General features: G+C 40.2%; 1 protein-coding gene and 1 pseudogene across 1 annotated transcript in view; one reads left to right on the top strand and one right to left on the bottom strand.

The window, feature by feature from the left end:
• LOC149289824 (DNA polymerase alpha catalytic subunit-like) overlaps positions 1 to 7,683 on the bottom strand; it is a 120,047-nt gene extending 112,364 nt beyond the window's left edge. The window contains exons 1-6 of the mRNA XM_089490273.1: positions 7,561 to 7,683; positions 6,782 to 6,878; positions 5,326 to 5,400; positions 3,272 to 3,387; positions 2,606 to 2,668; positions 2,149 to 2,279 (exon numbers count right to left, since the gene is read on the bottom strand). Coding sequence (XP_089346399.1) covers positions 2,149 to 2,279; positions 2,606 to 2,668; positions 3,272 to 3,387; positions 5,326 to 5,400; positions 6,782 to 6,878; positions 7,561 to 7,683 — 605 coding nt within the window. The remainder of the gene's footprint in view (positions 1 to 2,148; positions 2,280 to 2,605; positions 2,669 to 3,271; positions 3,388 to 5,325; positions 5,401 to 6,781; positions 6,879 to 7,560) is intronic.
• A 9,418-nt stretch (positions 7,684 to 17,101) lies between these two features.
• Positions 17,102 to 17,584, top strand: LOC149289823 (ER membrane protein complex subunit 4 pseudogene; annotated as a pseudogene).

The following is a 17,584-nucleotide window of genomic DNA, read 5'->3' as shown; positions in this document are numbered from 1 at the left end:
ATTGAAGAAAAATTGCAATAAAAAACGTACAATTTACAATTTCATCTCTTTATTGCAATGGCCTCTCTCTATTCACCTTCTTATTTTACTGACATAATAATAAAAGCTACAAGAACCCAAACACAGTGTTTCTCAAACTAGGTTTTAATACAAAGTTATTAGTAAATATTAATTCATGTTAACTATTTTTCATATTTAATAAAAACTATGAGCAAAAAAGCCTTGTTTACATTTTTTTTTTATTTACCAAACTGCCCCCAGTTATGCACATCTGACCCCCAGCTTGCCACTCTGCCCCCATATATGCCTTATACCTCTTATATGCCAGATTCCGCTGTGCCCCTGATATGCCTTTCAGGGCATATAGGCATATCAGGGGGCATAAACATATCTGGGGGTAAAAGGTATATCAGAGGGCTCAGTTGCATATCACTGGCATATAAGGAGTATATCCTTATATGCCAGTGATATGCAACTGAGCCCTCTGATATACCTTTTACCCCCAGATTTGTTTTATGCCCCCCTGATATGCCTAATATCGATATGCCTTATACCCCCTATATGCCACTGAGCCCCCTGATACCTTTTACCCCCAGATATGTTTATGCCCCCTGATATGCCTATATGCCCTGAAATTCATAATACCCCCCATACACCACTATAACTCACCCATACACCACTCTGGCTCCTCCCCCTCCCATACACCACTGCCTCCTCCCCCTCCCATTCACCACTCTGCCTCCTCCCCCCTCCCATACATGACTTTGGCTCCTCCCCTCCCATACATGACTCTGCCTCCTCCCCCTCCCATACTCCACTCTGCCTCCTCCCCTCCCATACATCACTTTGGCTCCTCTCCCTCCCATACTCCACTCTGCCTCCTCCCATACACCACTCTGGCTCCTCCCCCTCCCATATACCACTCTGCCTCCTCCCCCCCTCCCATACTCCACTCTGCCTCCTCCCCCCCTCCCATACTCCACTCTGCCTCCTGTGAACCTCCGTTGCTGACAAGACACCAGGGAGCCGCGTAGAGAGGCATAGTGGCGTATGGGAGGGTGGCTCCCATACACCCCTCTGACTCCTCCCCCCTCCCCCCTCCCATACACCACTGCCTCTCTACCCGGCTCCATTACTGACAGGCACTTTCCCTGCAGCTTCATAGAAGCCTCAGTGTAAGTGAAGGTGAGTAACGGAGGCTGTCTGTGCGATGCAGACCCTCACCGGCTGACAGAGAGGATGATCCTCTGTCAGCCGGTGGGGGTCTGCATCGCACAGACAGACTCAGTTACTCACCTTCACTTACACTGAGGCTTCTATGAAGCTGCAGGGAAAGTGCCTGTCAGTAATGGAGCCGGGTAGAGAGGCAGAGTGATGTATGGGAGGGGGGAGGAGGCAGATGGGAGGGGGGAGAGAGACGGAAGTGAGAGACCGGCCGACAGTGAGGGGAATCCAGGTCCCCTGCAGCGTTGCGGAAGATCTGGATTCTAGTGTTATAATCCGATCTCTGTTTGAGGTCGGATTATATAAGGAGAGGAGTTTTTCAGAGCATTTGCTCTGAAAAAAACCTATTTTTTTAATCGATAAAAATCTATTCGATTAATCGATAATGAAAATCGTTGACAACGATTTTCATTATCGATTATTATCGATTTTATCGATTAGTTGTTTCAGCCCTAACACATATATAAAAATAGTTCACTTTACTGACACAGCTGATTGGCCTGTCAATCAGCAGCACTCGCTTTACACAAATGGAGCATTACAGTCACCCAGAACACAATGCATCCATTCCTAATGGAAGTTTTGCGTTTTGGGGTCATGAATGGCGGTTCATGGTGATGCATGGGGGTGAGGCAGGGCATTGGGAATTTGCATCGCTGCTTTTTTTCATGACGACCCATACCGTCATGATAGTTTTTCATGATGGCATGAAACATCAAGAAGGTTTTAAGGGGGTTAATAGCAATTCAAAATTGCAGACAAAAGCTACTGCCCCCATTAATATGCATGTATTACAAAGAATTGCAGGTAACACTACATGCTTTACAAATGTGGGGCACACATTAATAAGGGATATCTTTTTTTCTGAAATAGTACAACTAGGCTAACTAGGATTTAAATACAGTCATGATGTGCATTTTTCACGAGTAACTTCTGAGTAAACTTGGTGTTACCTTAGAGAGAGGAGTCACTACAGAGAACGGATTAAGAGGTCTTCCAGCAGGTCTCTTCTTCTTCAGTGTAATGACAGGTGGCGGTGCTGCAATCTGGGTACCCTAAAAAGAACATTAAGTTATAAATCCGCCTTGAACTATTCATGTTAGAGACAAAAAAGATTACAGAGGTGAGAAATTCTGATCAGCACAACCGCATATTACAGGCACAAGAACAGGCTTGCCTAATGCCCCTCAGTTAGTTTGTTTCCTGTAGGTTTTTTACCCTGCACAGTACAGAAAAAGTGTATATATAGTTTGTACAGTCACAATTGTCATAGCAAGGGAAAACAGGTATATGGGATTCAAACAATGGTTTACAAACAAAAAATTGCTTCTGCATTTCAATGTCCAGAGCTAAACTACAACCTGTTCCTAAAACAACCTACCTGTGTTTTCAAGTCTTGCAGTAAATCACCCAGCAAATCATCTTTGGACAGATCCACAGCTTTCTGTAGTGGCAAAGCACAAACAAAAAACAGTGTATACAAAATAAAATTGTCTCTAAATTTTAGATTTTCTCATTCACAGCCCCTATTTTCTAATGCCATTTTATTTTGTACATGTTTTCCCACCTATAAGTTCTACTTCTGAACATTGACTGTATACTAATTACAGCAGACAGGGAAACAATCTCTTGGCATGAATGACAAATATTGACACCAGCACCACTAAGGGCTTTATTTTTAGGAGGAATACCCATGGTAATGCAAAGGTGTATTTCTCTTGGTCAGTCATCAATGTCACTTTAATGTGTGGATGGAACTCCTTTCAGAGAAAGTCTTTAAGAAAAAAAATCTCATTAAAGGGTACATTAAAGCAGATGGGGGCATATCTGACAAAATACTGACATGCCAAAACAAGCTGTACTTTAAAAATAGTTTTTCCCACCATGATTTAACAAAATTATGTCTAGTCCTGCAATTAACCGTCACCTAAACAGATAGCAAAGCTATAGTTATTAAAAACACAATAAGCGTCCACAGGCCAATGTATTACAATGAAACGATGTGGTTTTTTTGTTTAATAGCATTATTGAAAGGAAGAGGACTTACATCAGCAGTTTTTTTCCCAGCACTTGCAATAAACATTGACTTGATACTGTTTGGTTTACACACAGATGACTTCTTCACATTGCCCTTATCTTTGGCTGGTCCTCTGGGCTCTTTTCCTGCAGGAAAGAAAAACATTGCCATGTAAGCATCGGGTCCCCTGCATGGCTCAGTACATAAAACACTGCACTTGTATTTTAAACTACCAGATATTTCATATAATATATATATATGCATTGTGTATGTGGCAAAGCGACATGTGAAGGGCTAGAGATCCACATGAGCTGCTCAGAACAAAGCATATGGATCAGTTAGGAACAGGGAAACCCAAGTCTTCATACTAAGAGATGGGACAGAAATTGCAAAAGCAAGATGTTTTATAAAATAAGCCTACATTATTTTTTTGAATATCGTAAACCCTGAATATCAAAAGCAAGGTTCTGAATACTAGTGTAAGCATATACAAGTGAAAAAGAAAAAATTATATTATATACAGTGATGCACAAACACTATAGACCACTAACATAGTGATCTATATACCTAAAATAGGTTTAAATGGTATGGACCTAAATAGAGATGAATGGCTTTAATAATGATTGTGCCACCTCTATAAGGCTAACCAATAACCCTTATAGATCAACCCTAAAAGAGTGGACTTAACCACGATGTCAATTATTCACTAGTTGGTTATGAAAGTAAGCCTTCTTATATGATATATACCACCCTAAGTGTAGGGGTATCTTCACCACAAATTTTGTCGATCCAAACCCAGCTGTATGAGTAAATCATGGTTAGTGCATTCTGGCACTACCAAAATATGAATACACTAGCTTTGCTTCCTGAATCAGTGATTGAACATGGCCAATTACACCGATCAGCCATGCCATTATGACCACCTAATAATGTGTAGGGCCCCCTTTCGCTGCCATAACAGCCCTGACCCGTCGAGGCATGGACTCCACTAGACCTCTGAAGGTGCGCTGTGGTATCTGGCACCAAGACATTAGCAGCAGATCCTTTAAGTCCTGCAAGTTGTGAGGTGGGGGCCCCATGGATTGCCCTTGTTTGTCCAGCACATCTCACAGATGCTCGATTGGATTGAGCTCTGGGGAATTTCGAGGCCAAATCAACACTAGGAACTCGTTGTGTTCCTCCAACCATTCCTAAACTATTCCATTTTGCTTTGCGGCAGGGCACATTATCCTGCTGAAAGAGGCCAACGCCATCAGGGAATACTGTGTCCTTGAAAGGATGTACATGGTCTGCAACAATGCTTACGTAGGTGGTACGTGTAAAAGTAACATTGACATGAATGGCAGGACACAAGGTTTCCCAGCAGAACATTGCCCAAAGCATCACACTGCCTCAGCCAGCTTGCCTTCTTGCCAGTGGATCCTGTCATGTGTTCTCCAGGTAAGAAACACCCGCTCACCCGCCATTCACGTGATATAAATCTTTATGCTCACATCCCTATTGTAGGCTCTTTCAGCAGTGGACAGGCGTCAGCATGGGCACCCTGACTGGTCTGCACAGCCCCATACACAACAAACTGAGATGCGCTGTGCGTTCTGACATCTTTCTTTCAAAACCAGCATTAACTTTTTCAGAAACAGTAGCACGTCTGTTGGATTTGATCACACAGGCCAGCCTTCGCCCCCCCCCCATGTACATCAATGAGTCTTGACCGCCCGTGACCCCGTCAGCGGTTTACCGCTTTTCCTTCCTTGGAATAATTTTAATAGGCACTGACCACTGCAGACTGTGAACACTTAACAAGAGCTGCAGTTCTGGAGATGCTCTTACCCGGTCGCCCATCCATCACAGTTTAGCCCTTATCAAAGTTGCTCAGATCCTTACGCTTGCCCATTTTTCCGGCTCCTAACACATCAACTGAGGAAGAAATGTTCACTTGCTGCCTAATATATCCCCCCCACTGACAGGCGCCATGATAAGATTATCAGTGTTATTCACTGCACCTGTCAGTGGTGCTAATGCTATGGCTGATCGGTGTTAAGTCCTTTGGTAATTTGGGCAAGAGAAATAGTTTGTAAAATTACCTTTAGCAGGCTGCCTATCTTCTTGTAGGTCATCATCAAAAATTTCTCTGCCATCTTCAACGTAGCCAGTCCCATCTATGGAATGCAGGGAAAAAGCATATTACATTAATGTTTATTTAAAAGTTCTAATGGTATCATTTAAAAAAATGGCTCTTAGAAGTCTTCTACGTGCCTATTCCCTACACAACTTAATGTCATCAAATTTACCTTATTTGCTCGATTATAAGACGACCCCCTAAAATCTGAATATTGATTAATAAAAAAAAGAAAAAGCCTGAATATAAGACGACCTTATAGGACAAAAAGTTTTACCAGTAAATGTTAATTCATGTAAACTATGTGAATAATTTTTTTTTTTAATAAAAGCTATGATTGAGCAAAAAAATTTTATTTCCATTTTTTTCAACCTGCCCCCCCTAGTTATGCACATCTGCCCCCAGGCTTGCCACTCTGCCCCAGAAATGCCTTATACCCCCTATATGCCACTGTGTCCCATGATATGCCTTTTAACCCTCTAAATGCCACTGTGCCCCATGATTCGCCTTTTGACCCCCTATGTGCCACTCTGCCTCCAGAATTGCCTTATACCCCTATATGCCACTCTGGCATTTAGGGGGTTAAAAGGCATATTATGGGGCAGAGTGGCATATAGGGAGGTATAAGGCATTTCAGGAGGCAGAGTGGCGTACAGAGGGTTACAAGGCATGTTATAGAGCACTCTGCCTACAGAAATGCCTTATGCCCCCCATTTAACACTCCCTCTCTCCTCCAAACTTACCAGTGTTTCTGAGTCCCCGGTGCGTAGTCCGGGCAGCATGTAGAGCTCTACGCGATTCGCGTAGACAACTTCCGCTGCAGCCGGGAGGAGGTGCGGTTAGCAGCGGGGGTTCCGGTGCGGGGAACTCTGGTCTCTGACAGAGACAACCCCCGCTGCTAACCGCACCTCCTCCCGGCCGCAGCGGAAGTTGTCTACGCGAATCGCGTAGAGCTCTACACGCTGCCCGGACTACGCACCGGGGACTCAGATGCACCGGTAAGTTGGGGGGGCATAACACAGGAGGATCCAGGTTCCCTGCATCGCTGCGGGGGATCTGGATCTTAGTCTCATAGTCAGACCTATTTGAGGTCTGATTATAAGATGACCCCGATTATAAGACGAGGGGTATTTTTCAGAGCATTTGCTCTGGAAAAAACCTTGTCTTATAATCGAGCAAATACGGTAATAGCCACAACAGTTATAGATAGTTGTAGAAAATCTACAAAAATATAACGCAAAACTTGTAGTAACCTAAATGGTTACACAAAAGGGAATTAATGATTCTGAAAATAAAGTTTTAGTAGTTTCATCTTCCATCCTAGCAATTTATAGACTAATATACAGAATGAGATGATGAGCATCCATACGCTTACAGGATCCCAAGCAATTTAGAACAATACATAGCCCACATTAACTCACCGTCATCAATTATCCAGTCATCTTCTTGTCTTTCTTGAACAATCTTTGAATATGCGTCCTCATCCACTTCTTCATATATATTTGACATTTCTTCCACCTTATAACAGAAAATAGTAGTAAAATATTGCACACATATCAGGTTTGAAAAAAAACTACTTAGCACAAAGTAAAGTTGCTCTTACGTGGTACTGTGATCTAGACCAACACCGACAAGTTCCAACCATTATACAATCAATTCAATTATATCAATGCAGAAATATACACGACAATCAAAAAGTCAAAACCAGTGCCTTAGTGACTGAGAAAGATCACACAGCTTCCAAACAGCCAGTATTTTAAAACTTCAGTGAGAACAATTTCAACACCGAAATAAATATAAGTTGAAAAGTGGCAAAGCATTCACTAATGAACCTAAATGCTAGGGAACAGAAGCCAAACAACCCAGCTAAATCTTTACTGCTACAGGAAAACTTTAATTTAGCCAGCTTTTTGGCACTCTTGGTATAGGCTCTTATGGACTATAGCAGGGGTTCTCAAACTGCGGCCCTCCAGCTGCTGCAGGACTACATCTCCCATACTCCTCAGCCAGCCCCTTAGCTGAAGGAGCATTATGGGAGATGTAGTCCTGCAGCAGCTGGAGGGCCGCAGTTTGAGAACCCCTGGACTATAGTCTTCAATGTATTCACTCTTTACTGCAGTCCCTAATAATATACATTTGTTATTAATGCATTGCACAGAAAACACAAAAGAGGATAATGGGAAAAGAAAGATAACTTTACCTCATATTTGACTTTTTCGCCTGCCTTTGCTTTTCTCAATCGCTCCAATGCTTCCTGGCGACCTCTCTTTACAGTTTTTTCACGTCGTGAGCGCGATGCTGCAAAACTCTCAGAATCCGCCATGTCTGACAAAAGTCCAAAATTAATGATAAGCCAAATGGTACATACATTTTTGGGGTGCTTATACTTCTGGTGACGTGGTCTCCAGTGGTCTACGCAAAATATTAACAATCACGTGGAACTGTCAACCCAGGCACTTTATGTTAATACCGCATAAAGAATAAAAAAAGTATAATCTTTTGTAAAAGGTCAGCAACATGGTAATCAGACTGCCGAGACAAGGATAGATGTTAACATAAATCTTAAAACTTGCACAAGGTTTAACATGACGTTCAAAACTATTCCTACGGTGTTTATGTGTTATATAAATCAGTTACAGACCTGTAGACTAATTTATTACTTAGTTCAGAGTAGGCGCCAGTCCTTTTAATGTCTAAAAGCAACACACCAATATGCACTTTGAAAGAAATGCTTAGATTTTTGAGCTTGTAATTAGTAACATAAACATACATAACGAATGTAAATAGCATTGCTGCTATTGCTTTGATCTTGGAAACGACCCTATGGTAACTGTTTAGCATCCTAAATAATGGCTTGCTGAGCATCATGGGATATGTAGTTCCATAACCGTTTGAGACCTACAGGTCTGCAACACCAGAACTATCGAACTCTGGATTCAGTGACAGCCTATTTAAAGACAAGCCTAAAGGGAGTAAATACACATAATGTTTTACTTCCCATAAGTTATTCACCCACTTCTGCATAGACACAGGCATTGAAATTTAGTTAACAATAACTACGGGGCGTTTTAAAATTTCACCAACACATTTAGAACTAAATCTGTTCAAATCCAACATCTGGTTGATATGTTCGCAAATTGCAGCCTTCAAGTCACAGACAGTGACCGCAACGGTTCATTCAGCGGCCGAACTCGTAAATCCCCGACTGATGCCGGCCGGACAATCATTCACGACTCCTCTCTGCGCTCCTATCACTCATGTTCGCTAGCCACTCTCCCTTAACACCCTCCTTGTTTGGTCACCCGTGTATTACCGTTTTGCCCGCTGTCTCCGCTTGACACAGGTGCCATGCTGGACTATCGTGGCGCCAAAACTACCACAGGACAACACGGACATACAGATCCGAGCAATCGAACTGGCGCGACATAACCGACCAATCAGCAAAAGGCGTAACGAGCTTCACCAATCAGAGGAAAACTTGACGAAACCCCGTGGCGTGACATCATCCCGCCGAAAACACGCTAGATTCAGATTGCGTCGCAGAAGTAGGGACAGCGTCGGTTATGAGATGTGAGAAGATAGAAGAGAAGACAACAACGTCTCCGGGGTCTGAGAGACAGGAGCCTGGGGAGATGCTTCAGTGCTCACGGGGTCGGAGGGGCAGGGACAACCATGTCCATCAGCAGCTTTTAGAAAACCTTCCGCCTGTCTCATTCGTGCTGACGCGCGGTGGTTTAAAGGTTATAGCAGCAATATCAAATGTGATTTAATATAAAAAGCCCGATGTATTGCGCTCTACTGAAAGGGTGCTAGGTGCCACAGAGGGATATAGGGTCCCCGATAATCATCTTCTGGGCCACGCTCCTCAAAGGGATATGTAACCCCTGTATGCCGAAGGACAAGTTAGGATAACATTTTAAGGCATCACAAGTCTCACCTAAATGAGAAAAACCTTTTCAAGACATATTTTGGTTTAAATGTCCAAACCCTTCCCTTGTGAAACTCACTCCGTGTAATATGAGAAATGCATTAAAAAAAAAGTGAATGATTCACTAAAGCTGGAATTAAGAAGAGATTATTAAGGAGGGACAATTGCAAGAAAGGCTTAGTTGTATCCTTATAGGTCACAGTAAAAATTGTGAAATTTCTAAAAAAAATCACATTGCTGGTAACAGTATATTAGCAAACTATGTGGACAACTCTCCTAACTACAGTTCCCCTGTTTCAGCTCCGTCCACTGCTAACAGGTGTATAAAATGAAGTGCATAGGCAGCCATCTGCATAGACAGACACAGGCGGTAGAATGGGTCGTAATGAAGAGCTCAGTGACTTCAAGTGGAAGGATCTAGGAATAACAACAGCTGAGGCCAGGGTGTACAGGCAAGTTCCAAATGTATTTTCTAGGTTGGACCAGCAATGGACCAGTTTGTGTTACCCCTACAATCACTCCTTATTGGCACTGCACATCTGGCTCTACCACCTCCACAGCCTGTGGTTCAGGCCATTGTTGCTCCTGTCACTCCTTCGGTTGTCACCTCTGAATTTGGCACATCCTAAGCCCAATTTACCCTTCGAGGTTGATGCCTCTAAAACAGGAGTAGGCACCCTCCTGTCTCGACGTCCCACTCCTGAGAGCCAGTTACACCCACGTAGTTACAACTCCAAAAAGTTAAGCCCAGTGGAGTGAAACTACGAAATTGGAGGCTGGGAACTATTGGCTATATTACTGTCTCTCAAAGAACGGAAGCATCTGTTAGAGGTTACACCGACGCCAATTGTAATTCTCACAGGCCATAAGAACCTCGCTAAATGCCTGACTCCTAGGCAAGGTAGATGGGCCCTTTCTATCACATTTTAATTATGCGGTCTCCTATCTTCTGGGGACTTAAGATGTCTGTGCCGATGCTCTGTCACAGCAATTCCCGTGTTCCAGAAAAGAGAGTGTTCCTAGTCATGCGATACCTCCGGACCTTGTTTGGCCACCATACCCCCACTCGGAGATAAGATCTGGGCCGCATATCAAATGATGTTCCTGCTGAAACACATACAGGGTGGTTTTTGGACCAGTAAATCTCCACATAAAGGTAGTATGATATAGTAGGTTGAAAAAGACAAATCTTTCACACATACCTACTTCTAAAGTTGATCCAACAAAAGGAAAAAAAACCCTACTTGAGGCAGTTTCCTATAGTGCCACAACAGGGAACAAAAATTCCTTATTGATTCCAAAGTGGCAATCAGATTGCTGACTGGGTCTGCTTGCTAATACTACTGTCCTTTTAACAGTTGTAGCCTTTATGTTACGGTTAACCAGAAAAGCATCCAGACCTTTCTTAAAAATATCCACGGACTATGATAATTTCTTATTCTTATTGTTCTTACTGTCAAGAACCCTTTCCTATGCTGATGCTTAAATCTCCTTTCCTCAAGTCTCAACTGAGAGACCTTTATACTGTTTATACTGACCTTGTATGTATTTGTACAAAGGAAAAGAAAGGGGAGCTGCAGGAGAGGTGAGACAGGAAAGATAAGGAAACATTGTAAGAGTGTTAGAAAGCATAAAGCACTGATGGGAGCTATTGTGTACCACCATCAGCACAAAGTGATGGGAGTTAAGGTGTACAATGCATCTTAACTCCTATGACTATATACTGAACCAGTCACTGATTGTGGTGCCACTGTCAGTGTCTGGCTCAGTAAATAGTGATGGCAGTTATGCTGTAACACAGTCAACGTCTGGTACAGTATAAAGTGATGGCAGTTATGCTGTACCACTGTCAATGTCTGGCTCAGTAAAAAGTGATGGCAGTTATGTCATAGTTAATATATTTACATTTATATTTTTTAGATTGAGTTTCTGTATTTATATATTTGTGATAAGAATAACTTGTATTTTTTAATTGCTGCCAATATCACATGATGTGTGAACATCACAAATTAAAATTTGTTTACACTGTTAAAGAGTTATTTTTTATTATTACTACAAATACTGAAAAATAGATATGAGAGGGTGTAACCATTACCAAGGGGCTTATCCAAAGACGTGGTCATGATAGGGTGTGTCTAAGGGAGGGGCATCGGTATTGAGCCATTTAGCAAAACACAGATAAAATCAGGGGCCTGTTTGAGTGCTCTTAGGAGCTGTCTCTCACAAGATTGTGCCGCCCGTTCAAAATAGGAGTTCCCAAACCCTCCTGAGAACTTTGAGCTCCCATTGCAAGTTGACTACAGGTCAATGGAGCTCAGCTGGCTAATCACTATGTGATCAGTAAAATAAAATTTGGAAAATCTAAAAAAATGTAAAAAAAGTTTTAAAAAAAAGACCTTAACATAAAGGGGAAGCATCCAGTTTAAAACAAAAATATGTCTAAATGTAAAAAACCAAAAATGGTGCTGTATCTTCTCAAAAATCCTGGCATGGAAAGAGTGGAAATACCCTGTGGTGTAGTTTTCAGAAATATATGGTTAGATTGGGTTAATTGAATTACCTGGGTTGAAAGACATCCCAAATAGGACTTGGACACACGATGACCACACGTCAAAATTACAATTTGAGAAACTGAATTGCTCATGTCCCAAATGTGACCTTTTAGCCCCCAAACAACGAAACAAACCTATGCATGGGTGGTATCACTGTACTCACAAGATGTTGCTGAACACTTATTGGTGGTGTTCAACAGTGACACATACAAGGAGCTGTAAATTCATACCTAAAGTAGTAGTGTATGCAGGTTATGTGTATAAACAGGCAGACTTTGAAGCAGTTTGCACTTTAAATTAACCATTGCAACACCAGTACTCTGCTATAATTATAAACCTTTTGCACGTTATGCAGCACTTTATGAACATATGTAATTATTTGTGTCAAAAGACCTGTATGATATATTTGTGGCTATTTCATATGTGATGACCTCATTTAGAACATTGATATTTTTTACATGTTTTATCTATGAATTATATTTTTATGGTAATTGAGTGATTTTGTAAAGAAGGGATTAATGGACTCAATTAATCAAGTGATCGGTAGAGAAGAGGTTAATGGCTCTATAAATGGGAAGACTGGAGGTGGAGAGACTATGCACCTGAGGAAGGCGATTGGTGAAACGCGTTGTGCTGAATACGCCTATTGAGGAAGTGGACACCGAGGAATCCTGTGAGAACCAAGCTGTTACTGCTACAACACAGCATTATTCCGGTCCTTTCCACGAGAGCGTTAAAGTATTCTTATATGTAAGATACTACTTTTTTATTTATATTAAAGCTACTACTTTTTTCAACTCCTTCTCCTCCGGTCTTTTGTGTTACACTGGTACAAAGAAGAAACTATTCCCCAGAAGGGGCTCTACGGGCTTCCCAACAGAGGAACCTATTGAAGAATCCAATTTAATGAATTTAAGTATTATTTAATTTCCGCACATATTGTGGTGTCGTTTGTAAATTTTGCGCAGCACTTTATTTCTTTGTTTTATGTATTATCTTTTACACACTTGTGATCAGTATGTTGGTTCTGCAGCACCAAGGTATTATACTTGCTTAAGTTGTGTCATTACACCAGATATCTGGCATTTTTATTTTAAGCGCTGAATATCACTCTTTTCTTTTCATACCTAAAGTAGACACACCAAAATACTACCAAAAAGTTTGACAAAGACTAGTAGTAGAACTTGTGCATGGAAAGAGTTAAAATACTAGAATATACATGGTTTGATTGGCTAAATTGAATTAGCCATCTTCAAAGATGTCCCAAGTAGGACATGGAGATAAGATTGACACATGTCAAAATTCCAAATTGGTGGGTTTTAGTCCTAAAACAACCAGATAACCCGATGCATGGGTTGTATTACTGTTGTATTACTGTACTCATGAGATGTTGCTGAATGTGTATTGGCAGTGACATAAGCCAGGAGCTACAGATTTATACCCGAAGCAAAATGTGTGTGGAACAAGATACACAAAAAACACTACTGCAAACTTTGACGAAGGCTGGTGGTAACATTTGTGCATGGAAAGAGTTGAAATGCCATGGGGTGTCAAACATACAGTCATGTGAAATAGAAAGTACACCCTCTTTGAATTCTATGGTTTTACATATCAGGACATAATAACAATTATCTGTTCTTTAGCAGGTCTAAAAATTAGATAAATACAACCTACCACTAAGCTACTTGTACTTATTGCCCTATAACTTGCAAACAAACAAACATTCTAAGCTGGGGACAAATATTAGAATCTATTTAGCAGTTGTTTTTTATTAGCTTTTTTTAGATGAGTAAAAGTTGTTTCAAATAAAAGTCCGAAAAAATGTGCTTTTTTCAGTTATCACCATATTTTCTTTTTTTAGGATAAATTAGATGATTTGCTCGAAATAATGGTATCTAAAGAAAGCTCAATGTATACAAAGAAGCCAATGTATAATTTGTGTGGGTACACTAAATGAGAGAGAGAGGAAAATTACAGCTAAAAAAATCACCACAAAAATGTTAAAACAACCATTTTCATAAATTGTACAACAATAAAAAAACATCTCTGTCCTTGAGGGTTTTTGTTATCCCCATTAAAAAAATAGATTTTCCTTTTTTGCGAAATGGAGAATAATATTCATAAATACATCAATACATTACTAGCAGTTAAAATCTGCTTAGTTGGAAGAAGCAGGGAATTCCTTCTTGGACTGAAATTAAAACTCAAATCAATTATCAATATATTTCTAGAAAGTCTTACTGTTCTAACAATACAGATAGAGAACAAGAAGGCTTATAAGCCTTTGTGAGTTATACATAGACATGTCTCACTTCTAAATATGTTCTTATTTATTTAGTTGACCATCTACCTAATAAACGTGTTAGGGTTTTTTTTTATAAAGGGTATTTTAGTTTGTGTTTGCTATTACAGTATATTTGCCTTTTTTATGCATCTTAAAACATTACCTAATTACTTATAAGTATTTCTATAAATGCTTAATGATCTGTTCTCTTTTTTTATTTCTAGAAAACATAATAATAATAATAAAAAAATGTAAACAAATGCAGGAGTCAAAGGTGACACCAAGGCAACAAGCATGTGGGGAAGGGGTGATGAATACACTATTGACATTAGGGGATACTGTTGAATGACTGTTATAATTGTAGGGATGGAACATAAGAAGTTTGGTTTAGGATAGATTGAGTTTTAGAAATCATTCAGACATCCAGTTAGAAACAAAGGCAAGGCAGTTAGCTAAGAGGGAGGGAGAGAGATTGAGAGAGGATAGGTAGACCTAAATTTCATCGGCATACAGGTGTTGAAAGCCAATGATTGAGATTAGTTTGCAAAGTGAGAATAGAAGATGTCCTAGAACTTAGCCTTGGGGTACACCAACTGAGAGGGGGAAGAGCTACTAGAAAGACAGTACAGGTGCGATCAGAAAGGTAGGATGTGAGTGGAGAGCATTGTCATGTAGACCAAGATTGTGAAGGGTTTAAAGGAGAAGATGGTGATTCACATTGTCAAAAGTAGCAGAAAGACTCAGATTAGCAGAGAGTAATGGCCCTTGGACTTGACAGTGTTCAAGAAGCATGGAGGCGAGAAGAAGAAGAGAGATGGGATAGCACTTGGACGGATCTGTGGGGGCCAAGGATAGTTTTTTCAAAGCCTAGATATAAGAGATGGACACATACAGACACATACAGACACATACGTAGAAGTCAGGATAGCTAACAGGCTACTAATAATTCAATGAAGACAAGTCAAAAGACTGATTCTGATTCAAAAAAGTGGAATACCTAAATAATTAAGAATGACAGCATCAAGCATAATCTGAAATATATTTTCATCATAACTCTCACAAAGTAACATTATTTTGACCGTATTAACGGGGCTTAACTCTCAAAAAGTTAACTTATATGCATCCAATGGACATCCCTAACAAGCTGCATGCATAATACTTGAGAGTACTATGAAGTTACATCTTAAGTAAAAAATCAAGCTCTACATTAAATATTTTTTCTAAGAATCTGAAAACTTGGAATCCTATGTTAGCATGCTTATTGTGATAGCAACAAATAAAGCATGCTATAGTTGCACAACAAGAAGAATGATTTAGCGAATGTGGATTATAAAGAAAAAAACTTTTAGCTTTTTGCTGTAAGTGGGAGAATACTTAAATATAATAGGTGAAGGGATGGTGTGAAAGGGAATATTTCAGGCAATAAAAGTGGTAGGAAAATGAAGGATGGGCAGCCCCTTGTAAAATACTGTATATAGCAACAACCAGAAATATTTTGACTCATCTACCATCCTCTTATGTCTTCTTTAGAATGCTTTTAACTAATAAGACGCATACTTCTTTTGACCAAACAAAACTCTGGACTCCATGTATTCAGGTCACACATAGAATGGTGCTGTATTCTTCTCCCCACTCTAACATTAACAAAGGTTTTCTCAGTTGAAAGAGGTTCTGAATGGTTTGAGCACAGTGGGAGATCGCCATTAAGCGCTATTGGGAAGCAATTTGGAATCAGCAAATCAACTAAGTACTTTCGGCTCTATCTTCGATGCGTTTGAATGGCTTATTTACTTTCTAACTAGCCGGCGTGCAGTTTTCCTGATAACGGTACAGCATATCCAGGACGAGGTTAGAGTAATGCGCCATTAGTTGCTGGTTTGAGTTCTTTTCAGTGGCAAGCCTTTTGAGTTTTTTGAAAAACACAATTGTCCAAATTGTCTTCTAAAATGATGGGTTAACTGTCTGCACAGGCAATACCATAAAAGAAACCCTTCCAATTGAAATAAACAGTGATGTATTGGGTGTTAGCCACTCAGCCAGTTACAAAAAAAGGTCAGCTTGCTTTGATCTTGAGTCTAATTTGCCTGATAGTACCAATAGTGGTAGCGTTCACATATAAAATTGCTATGCAACAGAATAGAAAGAATACAAAAGGATGCTATAGAATGTTACATAGGACGCTAATTCTTTGAAGTCCTTATAGACTTACTGGTTCAAAACTGTGAATCATTTCTGAAATGAGGTTGGGTCACCATAGAAAATATGTCATTTTAATCACATTATTGGCTAAAGAGGGTTTCCAAAAATGTTCTTGAGTGGTAGAATTATAATCAGCAAATCTACAGTACAAATAAGAAAATTTTCCAAGTGTTTCTTAGCAGTTAGGACACCAGTAGGTAATACAGAACACTAATGCATTCACTGTTGGAAAGCGCCCAGTGTGAAACAATTTTTCTGAATTCCACCTATTAAATGATGATTTGGACTTGCCTTCTCTGAGTTGATATAATAGTTATTCTCATGCCATAAAATCATGTTTTGGAATATTTTTTCAATTAAATCAGTAGCCTACAATATATTGCTAAAATGAACGAAAAAGCCTCCCATTCAGATTGTATTTGTAGTTTCATATAGATTCCTGCTTTTTCTCATGTGGTTTTAGCAAAGCACCATTCTCTAATTGAAGGCTAAACCTAAAAGGAAATAAACTGATATGAGATATCAAAGTCAGACAGGACCGATTAATTGACTCAATAGGCTTACTAGTTTTTAATGAATGTATAAATTCTTGAGACTTGTTTTTTTTTTTTAATCACCCATAATGTAATTCATAGTTTTTGCATCTTCACAATTAATATATCTTAGACATACCAGCTGTATTTTATCATCAGTTTTGAAGCAAATGGCCATTTTAGTCCGGTAAAATTGGTGTAGAATAAAGTTTCTTTAAGCTGCTTTCTAGTAAAACACCAGCAGCATGGCAGATCCATCAAATTTGGTAGCAAATCGGAGGGGCCAATTCATGTGGTCTATCGAATTCAGGAAAAGGGGGAAGTTGAGATGGGATATTCAGACAAATAGGTCCCAGACACAGGTGTGCACGAGTCTGACGATATCCTACTGGAGAACCGCTGTTGGGATATCGTTCTTGGGCCACTCAAACAGATCAATATCGTGTATATGGCTGGAACACAATCTCCACCTTCCCAAACATGATGGTTTGCATGATGGAGTGGATACCTATGCAAGCACTGCTAGCAATGGCAGCTACCTTCAAGCTTATAGAGAGTTCTGGTCAGTGCTTCCTGCAGGGACTGGTTTACTTGATTGGAAACCTACTTGGTCTGTCACTGCCTGTCTACAAGTGTAGGCTTTTGCCTACTCATGCAATGGATTGGTTGACCTTCATTGAACCACCATTGAATGAATGGAATACTCAGGTGGTGGACTTATATTATAA

This window comes from Sceloporus occidentalis, unplaced genomic scaffold (genome assembly GCF_023333645.1).
Source record: "Sceloporus occidentalis isolate IW3139 unplaced genomic scaffold, rSceOcc1.0.p SCAF_43, whole genome shotgun sequence".
NCBI classification, from domain to species: domain Eukaryota; kingdom Metazoa; phylum Chordata; class Lepidosauria; order Squamata; family Phrynosomatidae; genus Sceloporus; species Sceloporus occidentalis.
This window is presented reverse-complemented; position numbering and strand designations above follow the sequence as displayed.